Source organism: Elephas maximus, chromosome 19 (assembly GCF_024166365.1).
Source record: "Elephas maximus indicus isolate mEleMax1 chromosome 19, mEleMax1 primary haplotype, whole genome shotgun sequence".
Taxonomy (NCBI): domain Eukaryota; kingdom Metazoa; phylum Chordata; class Mammalia; order Proboscidea; family Elephantidae; genus Elephas; species Elephas maximus.
The window spans coordinates 2,177,028-2,194,534 of NC_064837.1; the positions used below are offsets into that span (position 1 = coordinate 2,177,028).

A 17,507-nucleotide genomic window follows, 5' to 3' on the forward strand; every position below is an offset into this window, starting at 1 on the left:
ACCCCTGCTCCATATCATACTTAAAAATTAATTTCAGATGAATTGTAGACTTAAAAGTAAAAATAAAACAGTTGATAATTGGAGGAAACTATCTTTATGACCTGGTTAGGAAAATAATTTTAAAAGGGGGCACAAAAATCACTAATTATAAAGGAAAAGATTTATCAATTACTATTTATCAAAAGTAAAAAAGTCCTATTCATCAAAGAACACCATTAAGAGAATGAAAAGACAAGCCACAGACTGGGGGAAGATATTTGTAACAGAAATATTTCAAAAAGGCCTTGTATACAGAATATGTAAAGAATCCTACAAATCAACAAAACTGATGGAGATTCTGCTATGGATTGAATTGTGTCCCCCAAAATGTGTGTATCAATTTGGCTAGGCCATGATTCCCAGCATTGTATGATTGTCTACCTTTTTGTCATCTGATGCGACGTCCCCATGTGTTGTAAATCCTACCACTATGATGTTAACGAGATGGATCAGCAGCAATTACACTGATGAGGTCTGCAAGACTAGATAGTGTCTTAGGCCAATCTCTTCTGAGATATCAAAGAGAGAAGTGAGCAGAGAGACAGGGGGACCTCATACCGCCAAGAAAGCAGTGCTCTAGTCAAGGTGGCCTGGGTCATGCACATCACCTAAACCAACGGACACTTTCCATTTCTTACCTTGTCTTAGGTCATTTGATCCTGCTGGCCATTCCGCCCCACCCTCTTGAAGTGCTTGAATTTGAGGTGGGTATGGAAGGTGGGGTGCAGGTATGGTGAGCAGTAGGAGGCAAAGGGAGCAGCCATTAGAATTGGTATCTAGCCATGTCAACTGTTTGACAGAAGACTAAGGGTATTATTTCATGGTCTGATGCTCAAACTTTCCAATCAGAAAGTGGCATGTTAATTGTACCCAAAGTGGATGGGGTTCTTGGTAATAGTTAATATGTTTCACTATTAAAATTTAACACAAATGGTAGTTTTAACCACAGTGTCAAATTATTCATTTATAATGGGAGACAGCTCATATTATTTATCCAATACTCCCTACTCAATATTAAATACTTATCTGGCACTGTCGGGTGGTATCTGATCTTTCCTTACCTCATCATGCCTTGTCTTTTTTGGATATCAGGTCTGTGGTCTGTTATGGCCTCTGGTTTAAGGGCCACAGCCTCTGAGCTCTCATTTTGACTACAGACTTCTCGTAGTCCTCCCAGAACTTCCAAGTCCCCATTTATGGGCCTGGGAGCTCTTGACTGCTTCCTCTCTCTACACGCCATCATGCAAGATTTTGTGAGACTGTACACCAGACCCATCTACCAAGACAACTCCTTTAGCTGCTGTGACCTTTGTGCATGTGCCACTGAAAGGGGAACTTCTTTATAAGGCTGATCTACAGCTTGGACACACAGTTCCCAGATATTCTTGGACATTTTTCATTGATCTTGAATTTCCATCATCTTTGCACTCTCTTCCAAATGAAACACAGGAGGTAGGGGGAATGAAGTGCTGGGTACCTTCTTTGTAATCTAGGCACCATCAGAACTAATTCCCATGTTCTCAGATCCACAAACCTACCCCCTGCCAACAATGCACTGTATATATAGTATACTGTATACCCAGTACTTAGGACAGTTCCTGACATATAGTAGACACCCAATAAATTAGCTTCACAAGGAAAATAGTCTGGTTTTTTTTTTCCTGTTTGTGCAAATATAACAATACATTGCAAGGAAAAACTTAAAACTACCAAAAAGAAAGTCAAACAAGTTAAAAACATGCTAGATAACCTACCAATCCTGAAACAGCTACCATTTTTTTGGACACCATTCCTTCATTTACCTCTCAAAAGTACACACAAATGTATAATTTTACAGAGTTTTATACCATTATGTGATGCACTTACATTTTTCTGTTTTCAGTCTTTTTATTTTTTTTCTTATTTCCTCATGTCCCATTTCCTCCCTCTCACCAAGGTAACCAACATTAACAGCCTTGCGTATATTCCATACCTGTCTCCATACTCATCTGATCGCATATGCACATATATAGGAGTGGTTATTATTTTAACAAAAATGAAATATTGTATATACACATATATATTACACATCTTTGTAATAAAGCAATTATTTGTCAATACATTGAAAATCCCTGGAAGTCAATCAGTATAGCCTCCAACTCATATTTTAAGTGATTCCTATTCTATTCTATATTATGGACACATCACAATTCATTCAACCATTACCTTATTGATCTGCATTCACTTTCTTCCCAGAGATTTTTTTCCCTCTATGAGCAATATTTCAATAAACATATTTATATGTATTCTTATGTGTTGATGATTTTATTTTTAAGAGACAAATTCCCAGAAGTGGTTCTGCCGGGTCAAAAGGTATGTATATTTATAATTTTAAAATATATTTCCCTGGATTTCTGGTGAAAATATAAGTTGGTACAATCTTTCTGGAAGAGTACATGGTTCCTTAAACTCCACTGACAAAAGATCTCTTAACTTTTGCCAACTCAAGAGGTGGAAGTGACATTCCATTGGTGTTTTAATTTGCATTTCCCTGAGTACTATTTAGGTTGGGAATCTTTTCATGTGTTAATGGTAATGTGGAGTTGCTTTTCCATGACTACCCATTCAGTCCAGATGACTTAAAGATCAACGTACAAAATAAAGCTATCAAAATCTTAGAAGTTTAGGAATACTACACATATTCTTGGAGAAGAATAGCTAGAAGAATAAACAAATCAGTCCTGGAGGAAGTATAGCCAGAATGATCCTTAGAAGCAAGGATGGCGAGACTTCCTCTTGCTTACTTTGGATATGTCATCAGGAAAGAATTGCTAGAAAAGGATATCAGATGGTCAGTAAATGAGATGGATCGACACAAGAGCTGCAACAATGGGTTCAAACATACCAATGTTTCTGAAGATGACGCAGGATTGGGCCACACTCTGTTCTGTTATACACGGGGTCACTATAAGTTTGGAGCTAACTCGACAGCAACTAACAACAACATGTATAACCTAGTGATTAAAGAGATACTTTTTACTAAAAGAGTAAAGAATATGAAAAGGAAAAAAATAAATATTTTAATTTACATAGTAAATGTATTTTGTGACCTATTTTGCTGAATAAAAAAAGTATAAAGTCAAATTCTAGATTAAGGAAAACATCTGCAACACACATGACAAAAGATTAATATCTAAAACAGAGAAACATTTTCAGACTGATGAGAAAAGAAGACAGGCAAACTAACAGAAAAATAGCAAAAAAAAAATCATAGGCAATTCATAGAAGATAATTTGTTGAATGAATAAATTACGAAATCTGGATGAAGGTTTTCATTTGTCCATTTTTTTTTTCCTAGCATAAATCTTTTTATAACCTCTAAGATTTAATTTGATCAAATGCTTTCCCACATTCATTATGTTTGCAGAGTATCTCTTCAATGTTATTTCTTGGTGAATTGCTCCTGAAAATTTCCTCACATTCATGAAATACACAGTTTAGAAGATTCTTCTTGTGGAGTTGACATCTGGATGAATGATTTATTTTTCTCTATATTAATTGAGCTTCTCTCTGGTGTATTCTTTGATGTACAGTAAGGCTTGAGCTACTCCTAAAGGCTTTTCCACATTCATTACATTTATAAGGTTTTTCTCCGGTATGCATCCTCAGATGTACAGTGAAGTCTGAGTTAGTTCTGAAGGCTTTTCCACAATCTTCACATTTATAGGGTCTCTCCCCAGTATGAATTCTCTGATGTAGAGTTAGCTGTGATAAGGTAATACAACCTTTTCCACATTCCTTACACGTATAAGGTTTTTCTCCAGTATGTGTTCTCCAATGCACTGTAAGGTATGAACCCCTCCTGAAGGCTTTTCCACAAACATCACATTTATAAGGTTTTTCTCCAGTATGTATTTTCTGATGTTCTGTGACATGTACCATCTGGCTAAATGCTTTCCCACAGTCACTACATTTAAATGGTTTTTCTCCAGTATGTGTTCTCTGATGGGTATTAAAGCCTGAATTACTCGTGAAAACTTTCCCACATTCATTACATTTATAGGGTTTTTCACCAGTATGCCTTCTTTGATGCACAGTAAGCTGTGATGTATTCGTGAAAGCTTTTTCACACTCATTACATTTATACGGTTTTTCTCCAGTATGGGTCCTCTGATGTACAATAAGGTATGATTTTGTCCTAAAGGATTTTCCACAATCATAACAATTATAGGGTTTTACTCCAGTATGAATTTTCTGATGCTCCTTGAGATTTACCATTTTGGTGAATGCCCGCTCACAGTCAGTGCATTTATATGGCTTCTCTCCAGTATGAATCCTCTGATGTACGGTTAAGTGTGATTTTATTCTGAAAGATTCCCCACATTCATTACATAGATAAGGTTTCTCTTCAGTATGAATTCGCTGATGTATAATAAGAGATGAAGAACGCATGAAGGCCTTTCCACATTCAATACATTTATATGGTTTCTCTCCTGTATGCATTCTGTGATGTACAGTAAGGCATGAATAATTAATGAATGCTTTCCCACATTCATTACATTTATAGGGTTTTTCTCCTGTATGAATTCTCAGATGCTCAGTGAAATTTGCTATACGATTGAATGCTTTCCCACATTCATTACATTCATAGGGTTTTTCTCCAGTATGAGTTCTTATATGTACAATAAGGCTTGAGTTACTTCTATAGGCTTTACCACATTCACTACATCTAAAGGGTTTCTCTCCAGTATGAATTCTCTGATGAACATTAAAAATTGTGGTATTCTTGAAAGATTTTCCACACTCATTACATTTATATGGTTTCTCTTCAGTATGTGTCTTCTGATGTACACTAAGATATGACTTATTTCTAAAGGCTTTTCCACAATCACTGCATTTGTAGGGTTTTTCTGCAGTGTGAGTTTCCTGATGTCTTACAAGTTTTGACTTATCACTAAAAGCTTTCCCGCACTCACTACATTTATGGGATTTCTCTCCAGTTTGAATTCTCTGGTGCTGATTGAGGCGAGCACACTGGCTAAAGGATTTCCCACAGACATTGCACTGATAAGGTTTCTCTTTAGTATGAATTCTCTGATGTACCATAAGAGATGAAGAAGCAATAAAGGCCTTTCCACATTCATTACACTTATAAGGCTTTTCTCCAGTGTGAATCTTTTTATGTTGACTAAGATAAGAGGGTTGGCTGAACATTTTCCCACATTCATTACATTCATAAGGTTTTTCTTTAGTGTGAGTCCTCTGGTGTTGTATGAGTAATGACCTATAGCGAAAGGCTTTTTCACATGTACTACATTTATAGGGCTTTTCTTTATAATTAGTTTTCTTTTCCAAAGTAAGTTCTGAACTATCCCTTATGGCTTTGCTGCCTTTGGTATCCTTGCAGATTTTCTTCTCCAAATGGGTATCGACAATCAAATTTAAATTCTCTGTGAAACTGTCCTCATGTGTTTGGCATTTGCTGTGGGATTCCTCTGTGATAACTTCTGGTTCTGGAAAAAGAACAGATCCAAACTTAAATGCTCTTTGACCACTGGGAGTGTTCTTATGTGTAACTATTCTTTGATTCAAATGACTCTCCTGATTATTTTGCAATCTCAATATTCTGTCATTCCATTTCCATGGTCCTCCCAAACTGAAATCCCATAGGCCATTCTCTTTGAGTTTTTCCATTATGGTTCCCTGTGATAAGTCTTCTTCAGAAAAATTCTCTGCTAATACAGCATCCTTGGCTGCTAATTTGGTCTCCAACTCTACAGAAAAAAAAAAAGAAAAATCAAATTACTCTCATTTTCTATATTGGGAGATATCACTAAGCAGAATAACAAAATGAAAATTGTACTATAATGAATACATGGCTTCAAATGTTTGTAAATTGTCCTTGTATTCTAGGAAGAAGGTAGGGCTAAAGAAAACTGGTTGAGCAAACAACAAAAGTAGTAAATTCAATGAGATTTTCCCTTATTAGGGAATATGATATATTCATGATAACCCTCCTGGAATCTAAGTCTCTCAAATATTTTCTCCTTATATCACTCCCTTTAGAGCTAAGTTTCTTTAGAAAGTGTTCTTCATAGGTTGTCTTCACTTCCTTGCTTTCCATTTACTCCACAAATCAGATATTTCTACCCATATATACTTTCTAATTGTTCTTATTCTTTGTTGACTAGCACCTCTTTATGAGGGTTTTCTCAAATTTCCCAGGCAGGGTAGCTTATTCAGGTCTTTGCACTTACCTTTTCATAGAATTTAATGGAAAAAGATAATTTGTGCTTCAAAAAGTGGATTGAGTAACAGATCAAAATAATATTTATAGTTAATGATGTTTCAAATAGTGATAATTACTGGTTATCAAGGGTAGCTCTATAACATTTTATTAGCCTTCCCAGCCTTTCTTGTAAAAAAAATTATACTGTGGGGTGATCTTACACCTTGTTTGTATATGCAGCTTGTTTTATTTTTTAAAATACTTTTACAATTTTCCAATTTTGTATTCATTTTGTGGTAACTATGTCTAAAATGTTTAAAATTATATTGAATCAAAATCATTTGTGGATGCTAGAATGGTTTTATGACTTTAAAACTAATTATTGAGCAATATATTTTATCTAAGTTATTTTGATTTAATAAAATTTAAATTCCTTTTGTCATAACGCTGTTGTCATTTTTTTATCATTAAATGTAAATAATTTTTATTGCTGTAGGACATTATATTGTCAGTATCTGATGAATTTTTTCACCTGTTAGAATAGAAGCTATAGAAAACACATCTGTAACTCCAATGTGGAATTCAGGAATTAATAAAGAATTTAAAATGTAAAAATAAAATGGATTTGGAAAGTATAGAAATTTGCTTTAAAATTCACTAAAAAATTATAAAATATCCTTAGGGTGTAGAAAAGTTACTATTTTATTAATTAGCAATTAGAAATGTTCAGCTTTAACAAACATACGTTCAGAAACTTCACTAACATATGTGAGCTAAATCCTCATCTTTTTTGAGTGGAAGTAAAACGTCACTCTCAAATAACAAGAAGAATAAGAAGCAGAAATAAATACTTTTATTTCTAAACAATCACCTTTCTTGAGTGGAAGTAAAATGTCATTCCCAAACAACAAGAAAAATAAGAAATAAAAAGTTTAATGTTTGAGAGAGCTGCACTTTGGTAATGCCAGGCTGGGTAATTTAGAAGAACATTATTGCTGAAAACAATTACAAAAGTTGGGGAAAATAGAGAAACAAAGTCTGTTTATAGGATTTTGAGTTATCAAAGCTTTAAATAATTACAAGGAGAAGGAAACCCAAAAGGGGAAACTTTTCCCTAAAGGCGTCTCCTAAGCTTATAAAAAATGGCTGATAGGATTAATAAGTAAATAGAATTTCTACCAGACTCACAGATTTGAATGCAGGGTCACCAAAGAGCAGAACCCTGCATTTCCCAGGTCTTGGCTCGAACCTTGAAGTTCTATGCCCTAAGAATAAGGAAAAATGGAAACAGACCAAGTCACTCAAGGACTGAAACCCAGTTCATTTAAATTTATAATTGAACTAAGATGACTGAGGATTATTAGAGCTCAGAGCTTAAAAGCCTGCCATTAAAACAAACATGAATCCTCTATAGAAGAAGATTCCATAACCCAGACCCTCAAATTATGGCTATAGGTTTTCATGTTTAATGCCTGACACTTCATCAAAAATAAACAGGCATACAAGGAGACAAAAGTCACATGAAAGAAAACCAAGAGAAAAAAACAGGTAGTAGAAACAGACCTAAAAGAGATCTAGATAGTTGAAGTCTGAGACATGGACTTTAAAATAACCATGATTACTACATTCAAGAAAATAAAAGATGCTCTTCTCCCAAGATGGCAACATACGTAGTCTAGCATCTCCATTCCCCCACAACAATTTTAGAAAAAAAAAGAAAGCAAAGGACACAAACAAAGGAACTGAGGGACTCGGAGATCTAGCAACCAATCGAAGAAATAGCTGAAGGCAGAAGGAAGATCAAGACTACAAGGAAGGAGAATCTTTCTCTCTGTCATTTATGAGAGTCCCTCCAACCCCATCCCCATGTAAACTAAAAGCCACGCTGCAAAATACAAATGGTGAAATGGCTTCCTAGGGATAGGAGAGTGATAGAAGAATTTGTCTTTTGCTTAAGTTCTTGCTACTTCAAGTTTTAATATCTTCTTGACAGCAGCCAGGAAAATGGGTCCAAGGAAGAAACTAGCCCCTTCCACTCCTATAAGATAGGAAAATCCTTCTCTCCTTTGCTTACAAGAGCTCCTCCTGCCCTGTTCCCAAGTAAACAATGAGTGGTGGGAAGGAGTAGACAGAAGACAGTATAAGTGAAGTAGATGACATGGTAACTGAACTTATCAAGTCTCAAGACAAACAAGAGAAAAGAAAAAAGAAAAGCAAACAAAGCCAAATGGAATTGTGGGACACTATCAAGAAATCCAACATTAGGATTATGAGAATCCCAGAACAAAAAGACAGACAGAAAGGGACAGGGAAAAAAAAAAAAAAACAAAAACCTCTAAGATACAATGACAGAAAAAATTCCAGAGCTGAATAAGGAGTTGAATCTACAAATCTAGGAAGCCAGCAGAATGAATCCAAAAGGGTCGACACCAAAATGCACTGTAATCAATTTCTCGAAAAACAAAGACAAGAAGAGAGTTCTGAAAGCAACAAGAAAAAAAAAAGTATAATGTACAAGGGGTCCTCAATAACAAGTGTAGATTTCTCCTCAGAGACCGTGAAGGCAAGGAGGCAATCGAATGACATATATAAAGTAATGAAGGGAAGGAATTGTCAACCAAGAATTCTTTACCTAGCAAAGTGGTCCTTCAAAAATGAAGATAAAATCAAGATATTCACAGATAAACAAAAGTTGCGGGAATTTGATACCACCAGACTTGATTTGCCCCCACCTGTCAATTTGTCATACTGTCACAGCTTTCACGTTGCTGTGATGCTGGAAGTTATGATGCTGGTATTCAAATACCAGCAGGGTCATTCATGGCAAAGCTTCCAGACTAAGACAGATTAGGAAGAAGGACCCAGCAGTCTACTTCTGAAAGGAATTAGCCAGTAAAAATTTTATGAAAAGCAGCAGAATATTATCTGATATAGTACCAGAAGATGAGCCCCTCAGGTTGCAAGGTACTCAAAAGACGACTGGCAAAGAGCTGCCTCCTCAAAAAAGAGCCGACCTTAATAACATAGATGCAGTCAAGTTTTTAGGACCATCGTTTGCTGATGTGGCTTGGCTCAATTTGAGAAGAAAAAGCTGCAGACATCCATTAATAATTGGAACATGGAATGTACAAAGTATGAATCTAGGAAAACTGGAAATTGTCAAAAATGAAATGGAACTCATAAACACTGATATCCTAAGTTTTAGTGAACTGAAATGGACTGGTATTCACCATTCTGAATCAGACAATCATATGGTCTACTTTGCTGGGAATGACAACTTGAAGAGGAATGGCGGTGTATTCATCATCAAAAAGGACATTTCAAGATCTATTCTGAAGTATAACACTGTCAGGGATAGGGTAATATCCATATGCCTACAAGGAAGACCAATTAATTAGACTATTATTCAAATTTATGCACCAACCACTAAGGCCAAAGGTGAAGAAATTGAAGATTTTTACCAGCTTCAATAGTTTGAAATTGATCAAACATGCAATCAGGATGCACTGATAATTACTGGTGATTGGAATGGGAAAGTTGGAAACAAAGAAGGATCAGTAGTTGGAAAATATGGCTTTGGTGATTGTTTGGTTATCTAGTGCTGCTATAACAGAAATACCACAAATGGATGGCTTTAACAAAGAAAAATTTATTTCCTCACAGTAAAGTAGGCAAAAAGTCCACACTCAGGTCATTAGCTTCAGGGGAAAGCTTTCTCTCTCTGCCCGCTTTCTGATCAATCTTCCCCAGGACTAGAAGCTTCTCTGCACAGGGACCTGGGTGCAAAGGACACGCCCTACTCCCGACACTGCTTTCTTGGCTGTATGAGGTCCCCCACTTCTCTGCTTATTTCTCTTTTTTATATCTCAAGAGATTGCCTCAAGACACAATCCAATCGTGTAGATTGAGTCCTGCCTTACTAACACAACTGCTGCCCATCCTCTCTCATTAACAACATAGAGGCAGGATTTACAACACATAGGAATATCACACAATACTGGGAATTAAAGCCTAGTAGAATTGATACACACATTTTTGGGGGAACACAATTCACTCCATGACATTGATAGAAATGATGCTGCAGATCGCAAGATAGAATTTTGCAAGAAAGGCTTCTTCATTGCAAATACCTTTTTTACCAACATAAATGGTGACTATATACATGAGCCTCCCCAGATGGAATACATAGCAATCAAATCTACTACATCTGTGGAAACAGACGATGGAAAAGCTCAATATCTTCAGCTGGAACAAGGCCATGGGCAGGCTGTGGGACAGACCATCAATTGCTCATATGCAAATTCAACTTGAAACTGGAGAAAATTAGAACAAGTCCATGAAAGCCAAAGTATGACCTTGAGTATATCCCACCTGAATTTAGAGACCATCTTCGAAATAGATTTGATGTGTTGAACACCGATGACTGAAGATGAGGGTAGTTGTGAAATGACATCAAGGACATCATGCATGAAGAAAGCCAGAGGTCATTAAAAAGACAGGAAAGAAAGAAAAGACCAAAATGGATGTCAGAAGAGACTCTGAAACTTACCCTTGAATGTCAAGTAGCTAAAGCAAAAGAAGAAATGATGAAGTAAAAGAGCTGAATAGAAGATGTCAAAGGGCGGCTCTAGAAGACAAAGTAAAGTATCATAATGACACGTGCAAAGACCTGGAGATAGAAAACCAAAAAGGAAGAACACGTTCGGCATTTCTCAAGCTGAAAGAACTGAAAAAAAAATTCAAGCCTTGAGTTGCAGTATTGAAGGGTTCTAGGGGGAAAATATTAAAAGACTCAGGAAGCATCAAAAGATGGAAGGAATATACAGAGTCACCGTACCAGAAAGAATTAGTTAACATTCAACTATTTCAGGAGGTAGCATATGATCAGGAACCAATGGTACTGAAAGAAGAAGTCCAAGCTTCACTGAAGGCAACTGGGGAAAAACAAGTCTCCGGGAATTGATGGAATACCAACTGAGGTGTTTCAACAAACAGATGTAGTGCTGAAAGTGCTCATTCATCTATGCCAAGAAATTTGGAAGACAGCTACCTGGCCAACTGACTGGAAGAGATCCATATGAATGCCTATTCTCAAGAAAGGTGATTCAACCGATTTCTGAAGTTACTGAACAATATCATTAATATCACAGGCAAGTAAAAGTTTGCTGAAGATCATTCAAAAGTGGCTGAAGCAGCATAACGACAGGGAACAGCCAGAAATTCAAGCCAGATCCAGAAGAGGATGTAGAACGAAGGATGTCATTGCTGATTTCAGATGGGTCCTGGCTGAAAGCAGAGAATACCATAAAGATGTTCACCTGTGTGTTATTGACTATGCAAGCATTCAACTGTGTGGATCATAACAAATTACGGATAACATTGCAAAGAGTGGAAACTCTAGAACACTTAATCATGCCCATGAGGAACCTGTATGTAGATCAAGAGGCAGTCATTTGAACAGAACAAGGGGATGCTGCGTGGTTTAAAGTCAGGAAAGGTGTGCGACTGGGTTGTATCCTTTCGCCATGCCTATTCAATCTGTATGCTGAAAAAATAATCTGAGAAGCTGGACTATATGAAGAACGGGGCATCAAGATTGGAGGAAGACTCATTAACAGCCTGCATCATCCAGATGACACAACCTTGCTTGCTGAAAGTGAAGAGGACTTGAAGCACTTACTAATGAAGATCAAAGACCACAGCCTTCAGTATGGATTATACCTCAATATAAGGAAAACAAAAATCCTTATTACTGGACCAATAAGCAACATCATGATAAGCGGAGAAAAGATTGAAGGTGTCAAGAATTTCATTTTACTTGGATCCACAATCAACACGCATGGAAGCAGCAGTCAAGAGATCAAAAGATGCATTGCATTGGACAAATCTGCTGCAAAAGACCTCTTTAAATTGTTGAAAAGCAAAGATATCGCCTTGAAGACTGAGGTGCACCTGACCCAAGCCATGGTGTTTTCAATTGCCTCATATGGGTGCAAAGGCTGGACGATGAATAAGAAGACTGAAGAATTGATGCCTTTGAATTGTGGTGCTGGCAAAGAATATTGAATACACCACGGACTGCCAAAAGAATGAACAAATTTGTCTTGAAGAAGTATAACCAGAAGGCTCCTTAAAAGCAAAGGTGGGGAGACTACATCTCACATATTTTGCACATGTTGTCAGGAGGGATCAGTCCCTGGAGAAGGACACCATGCTTGGTAAAATAGTACATGAAAAAGTGAAAAAGAGAAAGATCCTCAATGAGATGGACTGACACAGTGGCTGCAACACAAGCATAACAACGATTGTGAGTGTGGCACAGGATCAGGCAGTGTTTTGTTCTGTGGTACATAGGGTCGCTATGAGTCAGAACAGACTCGATGGCACCTAACAACTGCACGATCTGCTTTACAAGAATTACTAAACAGAGTTCATAAGATGAAAAGGAAAGGTTACTAGACAGATAATCAAAGCTGCATATGAAAAATAAACAATGACCATCATCCCTTGGTATCCACAGGGGATTGGTTCCAGGATTCCCCTCCCCCACCATACCAAAATCCATGGATGCTCAAGTCCCTTGTATAAAATGGCACAGTATTTGCATATAAGCTATTCAGTTCCTCCTGTGTATTTTAAATTATCTCTAGATTACTCATAACACATAATGCAATGTAAATGCTATGTAAATAGTTGTTATACTGCATTGTTTAGGGAATTATGACAAGATGTGAGGCCAACAATTCTCAAACAATGGGTGCTGGAGGGAGACCAAGGGTCTGTGAAATGGCGGGAGGCTACAACAGGGTATTCTTACACATCATTTCATTTGTGTGCATTCAGCATAGTGCTCAGTGTGCGGCAAATTCAAGTCTTGGTTTTTGGAACTTTTTTTTCCCCTGAATATTTTCAATCCGTGGTTGGTTGAATCTGTGGATAGGGAACCCCCAGATACGGAGGGGCAACTGTAAGGACTATAGAACAAAAAAAGATCATAAACATAAAGGCAGGCATGAATGGGAAGAAAAAGAACAGAATAAGCAAGACACATAGAAAACAGTTAGATGGTAGCGTTCAACATTATGTAATTACATTACATATAAATGGACTGATACTCCAAAAGAAATATACTGTCATATTGGTTTAAAAAGAAGGAAATCTAACAATACGCTGCTTATAAGAGAAACACATAAAATACAAAGTATATAGAAAAGGTGAGCATGTATGGATGTAAAAAGATATACCATGCCAATAACACCAAAAAAAAAGGATGCTATAGTAATATTAATATCAGGCAAAATAAGCTTTAAAGCAAAAAGCATTACCAGAGATTAAAGATGATACTTCATAATGATAAAGGGTCCAATTTACCTGGAAGATATAGGAGTGCTAACTTTGTATTCACATAATAACTCAGCTTCAAAATACATAAAGCAAAACTGATGAACTAAAATAAGACACAGACAAATCTACATTCACATGGGGAGACTTTTTTTATATATAGTTTTTATTGTGGTTTAAGTGAAAGTTTACAAATCAAGTCAGTCTCTCACACAAAAACTTATATACACCTTGCTACATACTCCCAATTAAAAAAAAAAAAATTTTTTTTTTTATCTCCCAATTACTCTCCCCCTAATGAGACAGCCCGCTCTCTCCCTCCACTCTCTCTTTTCGTGTCCATTTCGCCAGCTTCTAACCCCCTCCACCCTCTCATCTCCCCTCCAGGCAGGAGATGCCAACATAGTCTCAAGTGTCCACCCAATTCGAGAAGCTCACTCCTCACCAGCATCCCTCTCCAACCACATGGGGAGACTTTTAAAAGCCTCTCTCAATAACTGATAGAATAAGCTGACAATCAGTAAGTACAGTGAAGGTTTTAACAACATGATTAACAAATTTGATCTCTTGACCTACCCAGAACACTGTGCTCAATATCTGCAGGCTGTGCATTAATTCCAAGTGCACACAAAATGCTTACAAAAATTGACCATGTGCTGGGTCTTAAAGAAAGTTCTAAGAAATTTGCAAAGACTGAAATCAGAAGAAAGACTTAGAGATCTCCTTCCATAAAAGTGTGTTCTCTGACACAGTAGAATTAAAGCTAACAATATTATCAGAAACGTTCCATATAAAATTTAAAAAACTTAAAAATTACTCAATGGTCCAAAGAAATCACTATGAAAATTTATCACATAATTTGCACTCAAAATTTATGAAGGCCGTACATACTAGGGAAACCCTGGTGGCATAGTGGTTAAGTGCGATGGCTGCTAACCGAAGGGTTGGCAGTTCGAACCCACCAGGCCCTCCTTGGAAACTCTATGGGGCAGTTCTACTCTGTCCTATGGCGTCGCTATGAGTTGGAATTGACTCGACGGCAATGGGTTTGTTTTGTTTTCTACATACTAAATCCATGTGATTCAGTTCTGATAGTCCTTAATACATTATAATAAAAGAAAACAATGGGGGAAAAATAACGATGTAAGCATCCAACTCAAGATGTTAGAAAAGATAAGCAAATTAATCCCTGAGAAGGTGAAAATAATGAAATAAAGCTAAGAGCCTTAGCCCATCCGTCAATGTGTTGTACTGTAGTGGTTTGCAGGTTGCTATGGTGCTAGAAGCTATGCCAGTGGCATTTCAAACATCAGCAGGGTTGCCCCTGGTGGATAGGTTTCAGTGAAGCTTCCAGCTAAGACAGACTAGGAAGAAAGGCCTGGTGATGCACTTCCAAAAACTAGCCGATGGACACCCTATGGATCACAACAGAATATTTCCCAATATAGCACTGGAAGATGAGCCCTCTAAACTGGAAGGCTCTCAGATAACACAGTGGTGAAATAATAGACTTGCACGTACCAAAGATTATGAAGATGGGGCACAACCAAGCAATATTTTGTTCTGTTGTACATGGGGTCCCCATGAGTCGGAGCCAACTCAATTGCAACTAACAACAACAACAAAGATAAGAGGGAAAGTAATGAAACAAAATAAACACACAATAGAAAGAATTCAAAAAGAATCAATCCCTAGATAAATATAACTCACTAAACTGAAACAAAAATGCTAACTGAAAGGCTGGCAGTTCCAGTCTACTGAAAAGCACCTCTGAAGAAGGGCCTGGCAATCTACTTCCAAAAGATCAGCCATTGAAAACCCAATGGAGCATAGTTCTATCTGACATACATGGGGTCACCAAGAGTTGGAATTGACTCAATGGCAGTTTTTGTTTTTTTTTTTAGTAACTACTGAAGAACTAGGAGCTTCCCTGGGGATTTCTATATACCATAAAAAATGTAACTTTCCATCTCTCACAACTCTCTTGCCCTCACAGAAAGCACAAAAGCTGTTGTAATAGAATCTTCCCACCATCATGACCTATATCCATACCCACCTTCTCCATTTTTCCTAGTGTTACAAGAGGAAGTGGCCTTCCTAACTATGGAAGATAAATCCCTCCTTTTTCATTCTAAATTCTATCCCCTTCCACATTCTCAAAGTCCTTCAGTGATTCCCATCTGTGTCTTGCAACATCAATTTCTCTGTCTCTACTAGGGGGAGGTATGAGAAAGGGGCAGGGAAAGAGGAAGAGACAAGGGAACTTCTCTTTGAGCAAAACCAAACTGCTGCCGTCAAGTCAAATCTGAACCATAAACCCTACAGGACAGAGTAGAGCTGCTCCATAGGGTTTCCAAGGCTGTAAATCTTTACGGAAGTAGTCTGCCACGTCCTTCTGCCATGGATTGGCTAGGTTCAAACTGCAACCTTCTGGTTAGCAGTATGCGCTTAACCACTGTGCCACCAGGACTCTCTTTCAGCAAAGCTTTGAGCAAAGTTACCCTAAAAAATATTTCAAATCTTCTCTCCATCTTTAACCTGTTACTTGAAATAAATACCATTTTCCTGATTTCTTTGCATTCACCTGGATATGGGGCTCTTGAAATTTCTCTCACTACCACCCATGGTCCTTTCCCATCCTCCAAATGAGATATCATGTCTGGTTTGGAAACTGCAAGCCCTGTTCAAATAAAAATAAAACATTTTATTGTGGCTATGAGCAAGAATCATTTCCAAATTCAGTCTCAGTTCTTAATTTTCTGTGCAGAGTGGTCATTATAAGAAATTCTACATCTGTACCAGTCACATGTGACTATTTAAATTTGAATTAAATTAGGTAAAATTTAATTCTCAGCTGCACTTGCCAAGTGGCTAGTGGCTGCCATATTGGACAGTGCAGACACAGAGCATTTCCATCATAGCAGAATGTATTATACAGTGGTGTCCTAAAGAGTTACAAAGGTATCCCAGGTTTGGTGGGATAATAGATCATTGGAATAATCTGAATTTAGACAGAAAATGAATACATTTGTTCCTCTCTATGTGGAGGCTGGTAATAACCTCCACTTATAATAAAAAAAAAATCATAGAAGTGTCTAAAAATTACTTTGGTCCTAAATCTGGGGGACTGTCACCAGTCTCCAAGATTCCAGTGAAATATATATTTCACTCTACAACGAGCTAAGTTTTTCAGTTGAGAGTAAGGAATAACAATATGCCCTAAGATTATGAGGTTTTGAAGCCTAAATGCTGAACCAAAATTCAGTTAAGCTTCGAGAGGCTCTATATCTTCTGCAAATCTGGGCAAATGGGCATATAAAGAAACACAGAAGAGAAATTATTCTTACCCAGGGAGACCAGATTCCTGTAATTCTCTAGCATCACATCCTTGTGCAGGTTCCTCTGTGTAGGGTCCATCAGCCTCCACTCCTCTAATGTAAAGTCGATAGCCACATCCTTAAATGTCACTGTTTCCTAAAATAAATATATTGTGATCACCCAGAGAGTATACAATCAGCCCGTTGAGCAGAATAATACGTAAAAAACCAGGGAAGAACTCTAGAAAGCAAAATCACCAAATGACTATGGAGACCAACCAGTTCAACCTCTCATAGGATACGTGACTCTCCCAGTGACAAGCATTTAAAAACTAAAGAGGAAGGCCATTTCATTTTTGTAGTTTTAACTGTTAGCATCTTTTAAGACTAATTCAAATCTGATTTTCTGTAACTTCTACCTATCGGCCCTGCTGTACTATCTATAATCAAACGGCATGGTTTCCTCCTCGCCTGAAAATCTTTAAAATATATTAAAACAGCCAGTAGTTTCTGCTCAAATAATTTTTCTCCATCAAAACACTGCTTTATCACTTGTATCTATAGTATAGTATCTTGGTTCCAATTTACAGAGCATATATAAA

General features: G+C 37.2%; 1 protein-coding gene across 8 annotated transcripts in view; it reads right to left on the minus strand.

Annotated features, from left to right (window-relative positions):
* Positions 1 to 216: 216 nt before the first annotated feature.
* Positions 217 to 17,507, minus strand: part of ZNF624 (zinc finger protein 624) — a 75,492-nt gene continuing 58,201 nt past the window's right edge. For 6 of the 8 annotated variants that reach the window (XM_049859477.1, XM_049859476.1, XM_049859475.1 and 3 more), the window contains 3 exons: positions 16,936 to 17,062; positions 16,173 to 16,268; positions 217 to 5,792 (listed from right to left, as the gene is read on the minus strand). In XM_049859477.1, coding sequence (XP_049715434.1) covers positions 3,568 to 5,792; positions 16,173 to 16,268; positions 16,936 to 17,062 — 2,448 coding nt within the window. In that variant the 3' untranslated portion in view covers positions 217 to 3,567. Of the gene's footprint in view, positions 5,793 to 7,435; positions 7,513 to 13,572; positions 13,619 to 16,172; positions 16,269 to 16,935; positions 17,063 to 17,507 lie in introns of those variants that run through there. The other 2 variants (XM_049859482.1, XM_049859483.1) reach the window with 2 other exon arrangements.